This window comes from Salmo salar, chromosome ssa14 (genome assembly GCF_905237065.1).
Source record: "Salmo salar chromosome ssa14, Ssal_v3.1, whole genome shotgun sequence".
Classification (NCBI taxonomy): Eukaryota; Metazoa; Chordata; class Actinopteri; order Salmoniformes; family Salmonidae; genus Salmo; species Salmo salar.
In genome coordinates, this window is record NC_059455.1 from 44,211,980 (window position 1) to 44,223,984 (window position 12,005).

Below are 12,005 nucleotides of genomic sequence, written 5' to 3' on the forward strand. Positions count from 1 at the left end.
GTACCGATGATCATGAGCTATCATGAGCTTCTATACAGAAATTGCTGTGGATTGTTTCAAATCACAAGCTCGTAGATCTCTGCCTGGGCTTTACTTGGCTCATCGCACTCTAGCGACTCCTTGTGGTGGGCCGGGCGCCTGCAGGCTGACCTCGTTCATCAGTTGAACGATGTTTCCAGGTTAAGCCGGCAGGCGTTAAGAAGCAAGGTTTGGCGGGTCAATATTTCGGAGGACGCATGACTCGACCTTCATCTCCCGAGCCCATTGGCGAGTTGCAGTGATGAGACATGATCAAAATTGGGGAGAAAATGGAGGTAAAATACAAAAAACAACTATAGTTCCTCACAGTAAGCTATTTAAAAAACCTTTCCAACAATCTCCCCCTCGATAATCACCTATCCTCGGTGTGAAGGCTATGAGGAACTCATAGGCTATGAGTTCCATTCGCTCATTTCTTTCAGTGGTGGAAATAGTACCACATTTTCATACTTGAGTAAAAGACCTTAACAGAAAAGTAAAATACCAAAAGTAAAAGTGAACGTCATCCAGTAAAATACTACAAAAGTAAAAATCATTTCAAAATTCCTTATATTAAGCAAACCAGGCGGTACCATTTTCTTCTTTAAAAAAATTAATTACGGATAACCAGAGGCACACTCCAACATCATTCACAATCGAAGCATGTGTTTAGTGAGTCCACCAGATCAGAGGCAGTAGGGATGACCAGGGATGTTCTCTTGATAAATAATACAATTTTCCTGTCCTGCTAAGCATTCAAAATGTAACAAATACTTTTGGGTGTTAGGGAAAATGTATGGAGTAAAAAGTAAATAATTTCCTTCAGGAATGTAGAAGTAAAAGTAAAAGTTAAGTAAAGTACAGATAGCGCCAAAAAACGACTTAAGTAGTACTTTCAAGTATTTTTACACCACTGATTTCTTTAGCCGCCAATGGATCACGGTGTATCAATGTGTCCATATGGGGCTCTCGCATTAGCTTTTTCATTTTTATCATTTTAATTCAGATTTTTATGATTAAACCACATGCCAATGATTTTGAGAAACAATACATTTTTATTTTTTAAATGAAACTGTTCCATGAAAACGTGCATATGAAAATTATAACTGGCACGCAGATTGGTAGGAATTAAATAAATTGTAAGCTTTCCCCAAACTTGAAACTCACGCGCCACATATGAAGTCTTTATAAAATAACTGCCTCCACGTTTCCATGGTGGGATTTTGCCTATAGGCTACTTTGAAGCAAGACATGCCTCATAATATGAAATAAAACATTCAGGTTTCAAACAAATAAGTATGTTTTAAAAATACATACTTGCTGTTGTCTGGTGCGCTTCAATTACCAGTTGAGAAATACAAATAGTAGCTCTTTTAAAAAAAAATGTTATTGTGCAGCAAATCTGTTTTTAACGCGCGATCGCATTTAGAATTGTTGCGTAATGAATGGGCTTCTTAAAGCGTGTTTTATTCCAGCAGCAACCAGCTGAGGAGCATTAGGAGAAATCCCACTCAAAATAAATCTCTGTATGCTGTGTTGGACAAATATAAAGATACATGATGACTAATGAAAACAAAACACATGCTATTTTATTTACACTATATTATCCAAATTAACATAGAGACCAATAAGCATGATGGTCAAATGTATTTCCATCAACAAATAAAAAGTGTTATTTTGCAATGGGATGTTTTTCACCTGGTCATTTTGGCCGGCAACAGTAACAGTTTTATTTATCGGCTTTTCATTCGTTTTTTTTTTTGTTGTGTGTGTGTGTGTGTACCTGTTGTAGGTATGTGTAGTCTTCAGGATGCAGCAGACTGAACTCTCTCTGCTCCTCCTTGGACGCCCCCACCAGCATGTAGTAGAACACATGGTAGTTCCTAAAGGTCAAGGGTCACAGGTAAAACTGTACTGTACAGAGGACCAGGGGAAAACTACAGGCCCCAGTTATAGACTCCTAGTCAGGTAAGGTAGTCAGGAACAACGTAGGGTTCCTGTCATAGACTGTTAATCATTAGTGTCTAGATAGCGTATGAAATACGTAATAACTAACTGGTTTAAATGGGAGTGATTGTCTGATTATTTGTCAACTTGACAACTACTTACACCAGCATTTACAAACCCTTTATAAAGCATACCTTAATGTAGTTAAGGTTAAATGTTAGCTACATTTTTATTTTACATTATTATTATACATTTTTCTCAGCATGCGAGTAATTCTGTCTAGACTAATATTTGTTCAGCTGCTGTTAAATGGTATCTGTACAACAGTGCTAATATTTCTACCTTCTACCGGGTGGTTGGAATTAAAGTCTACTTGGCTTTCTTATTAAGTGAAGCTTCACACCAGGTTTAACTTGAACTAAAGAGAGTTAAGTAATAGTATAACCAAATCCCCTATTTAGGCACTGCAGTCACAGGAGCGCATGCTGTGTGTTCTGCATTAACCCCACAGCCTGTTAAAGTGACGTGTTCAGAGAAAAGCAGATACTATGACAAATGAAAAGCTCCTGTACAAAATTCATGGTGTGAGATTTTGAGTCAAAACAGGAAATTTCCTGAAATTCCACTTCATAAGAAACTGAGTCGTCCTGGACGTGCTAGTTCCCGAGTCGGTCCTGGACGTGCTAGTTCCTGAGTCGGCCTGGACGTGCTAGTTCCTGAGTCGGCCTGGACGTGCTAGTTCCTGAGTCGTCCTGGACGTGCTAGTTCCTGAGTCGTCCTGGACGTGCTAGTTCCTGTCTCGGCCTGATTCACTAGGAGTAATTGTCAAGATAAGAAATCAACTCTGGCTATCGCGCAAATTATTCATTTACATCAATAGTGTGGAAATATGGGTCAGGTCCGTGTGTGAGTGAGATCTCTGCTAGCCCAACCATACCTCTCGCTCTTATCTCTAAACACTAGCCGACACTTCTCCAGGAAATACTTCTCTACTACCGCCCTGCAAAGGAAACAGATAATCAATACAAAATCCCAACCGATAATCAATACAAAATATAAGCAAATAATCAATGCAAAATACAAAACAGATAATCAATACAAAATACAAAACACAAACATCTGACAGAAATGTGATTTGTCTACAAATTCTTGATTTATGTAGTTTTGTCTGCTTACTAAAATCAAGCCAAATGGTTGTGCTGTGAACTGAACTGAAAGGTTACGACATCAGCAATGTACTAGACAAAGTCCCCTGTGGTCACGGTGACACTGACAGCAAGGAACTACACAAATAAACCAATTACAGTTAGATTCAATTTTTGCCAGAAACCCACCAATTAAAATGTGGTTGACCCTTGATGAGGAAATGCCCTAAATATAGCCTGCTCCCAAGATCTGTTTGTGCTCTTGACAACTCAATTGCAGTCACTGTCAAGTCAAACATGCTGTTTGGCTTGGTAAGTCCATAGCGAGTTGTCCAAGAGAGCAGAAATAGATCGGCACCCAGTCTAACTAAAACAAACCACTGAACTGAATACAAAGTGATAGATAGTTTGTTTTCTGTGATCTTGCTGCTATCATGCCAAGTCATAAAAAGACAGATGCTCCTATTGTATTCAGTACGTGTTGATAGCATGATAACACTGCCTCACCCTCTCACCACCCCACTCTCCAGATAGTTGACCTGGATAAACTTCCCAAAGCAACTGGAGTGGTTGTTCTGAGCAGTCTTAGCGTTGCCAAACGCCTGTTCAGAAACAGAGTGGAGAGAGAGTGGAGAGTAGAGAGAGAGAGAGAGAGAGAGCGAGCGAGAAACAGAGGGGGGGAGAGAGAGAGGGAGAGAGAAGGGATATTATGTACAATTCAATAACCCTCACCAGTTTGAGTAACCGTAAGCAAGTTCCACTAGAATTACCTGACAGATACAAAACATTCCAATTATGTGCTGCTGCGAAAGACATTAACTTAAAAGTTAAAGGGGTTGTATACAGTAAATTGTATGCTAAGATGACCCAACAGGCAAGTGCTCTTATTTCCAGATACTCCTACACTATGTTACTGTGATTAGGTTCACTAGATGAGCAACATGTGGTTTTGGGAGGGACCTTATGACAAGCCAACAGAACGACTACAGTGTGATGACACCGTCATGACATTCTGAGAAGGCCTGATTCCATGGTTACATGCACACAGAGTCAATAGCCTGATTGATAACAGCTTTGCGTAGGCATATTGTAGGAAATGCACCAGTGACTGAGAATGAAACGAAAACTCCGTTTCAGACAGCCACACATCACTGTGTGCTGTTTTTCTCTGGTTAATAGATACATTAAAGACAACACAATGATCAGCTAATAACATGACACAGTTAAGTGACCAAACCAGGGTTGTTTTTAGAACACTGAAGTATGAGCAAGCGGTTGGATTTTAACAGTGAGGAGGTATACGATGTAGATGTGCTTTTTCTTGCCCAGAGTGAGCCTTTTAATTTGCAGTGAGGAAAAGCCGGCAAAACCTTGTTCAAAATGAAAACCCAGGTTCAATAAGTGCCTGTTAACCCGGCAGCCGACCTGTTCCCCATCTGTCCAACCAGCAAAGAAAGGACATACTCTCGAAGCGCAGCTCTGAAGTTCAGAATAAATGCAATGCTCGCGCATGTAGGTTCGTTCAAACATGTCAAACGTTGTATAAAATAAATCTTCAGGGCCTCTAACACCAAGAGAGCCAATAAGATTCGAGGGGGATGATGTCATGGCCTTTAAAACCGTATCCAAAGGTGGGGGCAGACATGGCCGCCCGGCGTCATAATGGTGATGGCCCATCCCCTGTGACCAATTTCAAACTCGTGTCATTCACTGAGTTTTGACTCTATAAGGCTCAAACCACTGTGAAAGGACTGGCGACATCTAGTGGAAGCAATAGGAAGTGCTCAGTGAACCATTGCTCACGGTGTGATTAATAGGCAAAGTGATGAAGTCGAGTCCACAATTCAGAATTACACTTCCTGTTTCAATCGGTCTCGGGGTTTTGACTGCCATATGAGTTCTGTTATACTCACAGACACCATTCAAACAGTTTTAGAAACTTTAGAGTGTTTTCTATCCATATATAATAAGTATATGCATGCCCTATCTTCTGAGTTTGATTAGTAGGCCGTTGAAAATGGGAACGATTTTTTTTCAAAATGCGCTGTGGCGCCCCCCTATCCTACGGTATCCTAAAGCAATTCCCATCATGCATCAGCCAATGAGAACAAGCCAACTCACATCCTGTTCAATTATCAATCACAAGGCATGAAATACCAGTTAAAAGAAAAAAAGAATCCATCCAAAACACTCATTCCTATAATTTACAGTGTTACATAAAAAATGTTAGAACAATAACAAATGTTTAATTTTGTCGTTATAATAAGGTTGGTAGCAACATGTGAAAATCGTTGTGGAAATCTGTTGCAGCTCAAGTCGACTACAAAACCCACAATGCAATGCTCTATGGGCTTCCTGGCTGGCGAGCTACACACAATAATACCAAAGTCAATATCAGTATATGAAGTAGCTAGTAAGCTATAAAATCACCTAAACAAACTATCAGGAGTCTACAATCTCACCATGATCAACCTGCAGATTGATGTGCCTCACAGAGTGGGGTCTGACATTTACAACGGTTACCATGCAATGCACCCTGGACTGAAGAGGCAGACAAATAGGAAAAATGTGTTAGACCCTCTGTTATATAAAAACATTTCTCGAGGTAGGAATATACAAACAAAATATGATCAATGGCTCATTGGAGAGAAGACAACCTCCAGCATTATGACTTGGCCAGTACTGAAATCTGACATGATCATTTTTCTGCATTCTAAAAGTTGTATTCCTATTAACTTCCAGTGTAGTGAAGCGTTATCGCAATGCTACGTCATACCGGACACATTTCTTCCTGCTGGAACGGCAATAGCTCAGATACACATAAAAACATGAACTATATATATATATATATATATATATATAAAAATAAAAAAAATCGGTAGAACGTCGATCAGAGATGCACAAAAACAATATAAAAAAAAAAACATTCAAAATGGGTGAATCTTAACTTTAATGAAGTTATACGTATTTTCCTAGCACACATTTCAATACTTTAGAGCAGGGTTCTCCAACTGGCTGCCTGCAGGCTGAATTTGGCATGCGGGTGATATTATTTGGCGGACATTTTTTTATTGGCGTTCATAAAAGACTAAAAACACCAAAAAAAAATCAGCTCCAAGTGATTTACATTTTGGAAATCTGTTCCAAAGTATTCCCATGCATAATAGGAGAGATGTATGTGTTCGTATACAAGGTTTGAAAGAAAGAGCCCTGTCATTTCAAACCTAAGTCATCTAGCACCACAATGAGATAGGGTGCAGGCCAGTTTAGTGGAGTCTGCCCCTAGCAGAGTCAGTGTAGATAGCTCAGTTTTCCCCATTGAGACCATGTCTGAGCCTCGATCTAGGTTTGGCAAAACTAAACATGGTGGTGTTCTCCTTAGTAATCTCAGTTGAAGAGATTGTGATAAATATCTCACATATTGCAAAATAGGGTTATCTAATGTTAAAACCCTCACTTCCAAGGAAGTCAATGAACAAATCACTGATCATAATCTTGATGTGATTGGACTGAAACATGGTTTAAGCCTGATATATTTACTGAGGTAAAAGTATGGCTCTCCTCCGGATGTGTACAAACTCACTAAAAGTGGCGGCAGCAGCAGATTCTGCTGTGCGGAGGCAGAGTCATTAGATCATTTATTTTGGTACTGTCCATATGTAGCTCGTTTTCGGTCACAGGTCCAGGAATGGCTGAAGAACTGCAATATTTACCTAGAACTAATGCTGCAGATAGCAATACTGGGTGACTTGAAGTCATAGTCAATCAATCAATAATATAATAATTATTTTAGCAAAAATGTTTATCTTTAATTTACAATCTGTAGAAACTATGAGAATAGAAAGGTTCATTACTTTTGTGAAGCATAACAGCCCAGTTGAACAATATATGGCAAATAGAAATCCAAAATGGATGGTGTTAAGATATAGATGGGAGGGGTTGAATTGAGCTGAAGGGTGGGACTAATAACAAGATAACCAATGTAAAACATACGGGGTCTGTAAAATGTATATTGGTTCAGAACTTTTGTGAAATAGCAGTTATAAATAGAAATCAAACTGGATGGACATCAGAAATAGAGGAATGCCAGGATGAAAAAACCCCAAAATATAGCCATTGTAAAAAAATAGATTGTGTCTGTAAAATGTGTACAGTATGTATAAACTGAAGGTAGAAGCATAAGAGTTACTGTTTACTAGTTTACTCCAATTGGGGGAAGGGTGATAGGGTTTGCAGGGAATAATAAAGGTATATTCTAAAAAAAAAAAAACACACACACACCCACGTTCAGAAGTTTGGGGTCACTTAGAAATGTCCTTGTTTTTGGAATATCTACATAGGTGTACAGAGGCCCATTATCAGCAACCATCACTCCTGTGTTCCAATGTCACGTTGTGTTAGCTAATCCAAGTTTATCATTTTAAAAGGCCAATTGATCATTAGAAAACCCTTTTGCAATTATGTTAGCACAGCTGAAAACTGTTGTGCTGATTAAAGAAGCAATAAAACTTTCCTTCTTTAGACTAGTTGAGTATCTGGAGCATCAGCATTTGTGGGTTCGATTACAGGCTCAGAACGGCTAGAAATAAATAACTTTCTTCTGAAACTCGTCAGTCTATTCTTGTTCTGAGAAATTAAGGCTATTCCATGCGAGAAATTGCCAAGAAACTGAAGATCTCGTTCAACGCTGTGTACTACTCCCTTCACAAAACAGCGCAAACTGGCCTCTAACCAGAATATAAAAGAGGAGTGGGAGGCCCCGGTGCACAACTGAGCAAGAGGACAAGTACATTAGAGTGTCTAGTTTGAGAAACAGACGCCTCACAAGTCCTCAACTGGCAGCTTCATTAAATAAAACCCTCAAAACACCAGTCTCAACGTCAACAGTGAAGAGCCGACTCCGGGATGCTGGCCTTCTAGGCAGAGTTGCAAAGAAAAAGGCCCATCTGTTCATTGCTCTATCATAAGCTGCCTCTAATGTCTTTTTAGAGAATTTGGCAGTACGTCCAACCGGCCTCACAACCGCAGACCACGTGTAACCACGCCAGCCCAGGACCTCCACATCCGGCTTCTTCACCTGCGGGATCGTCTGATACCAGCCACCCAGACAGCTGTTGAAACCGAGGACACTTTCTGTCTATAATAAAGCCCTTTTGTGGGGAAAATGTATTGTGACTGGCTGGGCCTGGCTCCCCAGCGGATGGGCCTATGCCCACCCAGGCTCACCCATGTGAAATCCATAGATTAGGGCCTCATGAATATTTCAATTGACTGATTTCCTTACAGTATATATACTGTAACTCAGTAAAATCTTAGAAATTGTTGCATGTTGTTTATATTTTTGTTCAGTATACATAAACTCAGCAAAAAAAGAAACATCCTCTCACTGTCTACTGCATTTATTTTCAGCAATCTTAATAAATATTTGTATGAACATAACAAGATTCAACAACTGAAACATAAACTGAACAGGTTCCACAGACATGTGACTAACGGAAATGGAATAATGTGTCCCTGAACAAAGGGGGGGGGGGGTCAAAATCAAAAGTAACAGTCGGTATCTGGTGTGGCCACCAGCTGCATTAAGTACTGCAGTGCATCTCCACCTCATGGACTGCACCAGATTTGACAGTTCTTGCTGTGAGATGTTACCCCACTCTTCCACCAAGGCACCTGCAATTTCCTGGACATTTCTGGGGGGAATGGCCCTAGTCCTCACCCTCCGATCCAACAGGTCCCAGATGTGCTCAATGGAATTGAGGTTCGGGCTCTTCGCTGGCCATGGCAGAACACTGACATTCCTGTCTTGCACAGAAACAAGCAGTATGGCTGGTGGCATTGTCATGCTGGAGGGTCATATCAGGATGAGCCTGCAGGAAGGGTACCACATGAGGGAGGAGGATGTCTTCCCTGTAACACACAGCATTGAGATTGCCTGCAATGACAACAAGCTCAGTCCGATGATGCTGTGACACACCGCCCCAGACCATGACGGAACCTAAACCTCCAAATTGATCCCGCTCCAGAGTACAGGCCTCGGCGTAACGCTCATTCCTTTGACGATAAATGCGAATCCGACCTTCACCCCTGGTGAGACAAAACCGCAACTCGTCAGTGAAGAGCACTTTTTGACAGTCCTGTCTGGTCCAGCGACAGTAGGTTTGTGCCCATAGGCGACGTTGTTGCCGGTGATGTCTGGTGAGGACCTGCCTTACAACAAGCCTACAAGCCCTCAGTCCAGCATCTCTCAGCCTATTTTTGACAGTCTGAGCACTGATGGAGGGAATGTGCATTCCTGGTGTAACTCGGGCAGTTGTTGTTGCCATCCTGTACCTGTCCCGCAGGTGTGATGTTCGGATGTTCCCGATTCTGTGCAGGCGTTGTTACACATGGTCTGCCACTGCGAGGACGATCAGCTGTCCATACTGTCTCCCTGTAGCGCTGTCTTAGGCGTCTCACAGTACGGACATTGCAATGTATTGCCCTGGCCACATCTGCAGTCCTCATGCCTCCTTGCAGCATGCCTAAGACATGTTTACGCAGATGAGCAGGGACCCTGGGCATATATCTTTTGGTGTTTTTCAGTCAGTAGAAAGGCCTCTTTAGTGTCCTAAGTCTTAACGACTGTTCCACAGGTGCATGTTCATAAATTGTTTATGGTTCATTGAACAAGCATGGGAAACAGTGTTTAAAACCTTTACAATTAAGATCTGTGAAGTTATTTGGATTTTTACGAATTATCTTTGAAAGACAGGGTCCTGAAAAAGGGCCGTTTCTTTTTTTGCTGAGTTTATAAGTCCCTTCTGGGAATATACTACTTCCACATACCCCGTACTGTTACAGAATTAGGTTTTTCCATTTATATTGTGAGGTTGGACATTAGGTGCACCGATTGGTGTAACTTCGTTAGAAAGTATGTGTTACACCTGTGCTGGCTTGTCATCTCGTTAGTTAGAAGGCATTTCACCTGTGCTGGTGTTACATTCCCCAGCAAGGAACCAAAACAAAAGAGGAAACTAACAAAGAGTTACTAACTACAACCAAATCGAAACAGGTGGGGTTTTAGGAGGGGTTCTGAAAAACACTCATGGGGGTGTCCACTGAAAGTTGACTAACAACAACAACAACAACTAGGGCTGCAGTCCAAACACTTAAAAGACACACCCTATCCCCTCAAATTAAATAGACACTTCTGATGACATATCATGATGTCTGACGAGTATACACGTGCTGGGCGAGGGAGGAAGGAATGATTTGTAAATGGACCGCTCAGGAAATTCGTCACTCGTTCATCCCACGATGATTGTGTTTTCTGCCACCGGTAGCTTGTGGGGGCTTTATATGCACTAGAGTCAATTATGATTACATGTCTACTTATTAAATATATAATTATGAATATAGGCCTACTGTATGATAGCTAGCAAATGAATTAGCTAACTAACGTTAGCCTGTCTAGCTGGAACTTCTGAAGAAGGAAAATGTTTTATTTCTACAATTTCCAAAAGATAACCAAACAAAAGCATCACATTTATGAGATGTGCTACTAATGCACATGATGGCACAAACACAATTTCTAACCTTTTTACATTAGTTTTTACTTACACTTGTATGTTGACTTCTCCCTTGTTTTTACGTTTTGGTGGATTTTTCTTAGCGGATGTACAATCGTCACAAATTGAATTATGGGGAGTTTCAGGCCCCGGAGTGAACATAATAAACTTCCCTTGCTTGGCTAATCATTTGGACCGCCCTCCAAAATGGTTACGGGGATCCCCTAAGGGTATAAGGCGAGGGTAAGTGGACAAGGGTGTGTCTTATGAGCTTGAATCGCAGCCTGGGACTTAAGACACTAACCATGAGCGCCCACAAAATTTGCCCAAAAAGAGGCAAACCAAATTAAAACCTACACCAAATTTAAAGACAGGAAGCGAACCAAAAGGTGGAGCCAAACAAAAACAGGGAAGAGCAGATGTATTTTTTTTTAAACATTTTTTAAACATGCTTTATCAAATAGGGTGCGCCAACTAAAGGTGTTAACCCTCCACATCTCAAGACAACTGGAACATTGGGCCAACCACTCTTAAATAGCACTTGGGCCAGCACAGGTGAAACACCTTCCGACTAACGAGGTGACAATCAGCAGAGGTGTAACACATACTGTCTAACAGGGTGACGTCCAACCTCAAAATATTAATGGAAAAAACGAATTCTGTAGCAGTACCTTTAACTAACCATGCGCTTGAACGCACCCACTGTTTGACAGTCAAATTCCCATCAGGAGGCAAACAGATAACCCCCTTCAATAAACAAGGAAATACAGCATAACTGTTGAACTTCCTGATCGACATCTATGATTAGAAGAGTAACATTTCCTGGGCGACCCACAAGGTTTTGCGCTCACAAACCAATTGCCGCAATTCAACCACAAACTCTCATTCATGATACTTTCTCGAGAGTGCAGTAAACACCATGCCATCTTCTCCTCTCCAGAGTGCAGTAAACACCATGCCATCTTCTCCTCTCCAGAGTGCAGTAAACACCATGCCATCTTCTCCTCTCCAGAGTGCAGTAAACACCATGCCATCTTCTCCTCTCCATAGTGCAGTAAACACCATGCCATCTTCTCCTCTCCAGAGTGCAGTAAACACCATGCCATATTCTCCTCTCCAGAGTGCAGTAAACACCATGCCATCTTCTCCTCTCCATAGTGCAGTAAACACCATGCCATCTTCTCCTCTCCAGAGTGCAGTAAACACCATGCCATATTCTCCTCTCCAGAGTGCAGTAAACACCATGTTAACTTAATCTTTCAAATATTTCAAACACGACTTATACTTTCCACCAATAAATGTGGCAGAGGGCCAAATAGATCAAGAGAGAAAATAAGAGAGAGAG

The 12,005-nt window shown here is 41.1% G+C and overlaps 1 protein-coding gene across 2 annotated transcripts in view; it reads right to left on the reverse strand.

Annotated features, from left to right (window-relative positions):
- The window catches only part of LOC106569614 (unconventional myosin-IXb), a 61,288-nt gene that overhangs the window by 40,808 nt on the left and 8,475 nt on the right, over positions 1 to 12,005 (reverse strand). For both annotated transcript variants that reach the window (XM_014141154.2, XM_014141155.2), the window contains exons 3-5: positions 3,618 to 3,712; positions 2,903 to 2,965; positions 1,802 to 1,901 (exon numbers count right to left, since the gene is read on the reverse strand). In XM_014141154.2, coding sequence (XP_013996629.2) covers positions 1,802 to 1,901; positions 2,903 to 2,965; positions 3,618 to 3,712 — 258 coding nt within the window. The remainder of the gene's footprint in view (positions 1 to 1,801; positions 1,902 to 2,902; positions 2,966 to 3,617; positions 3,713 to 12,005) is intronic.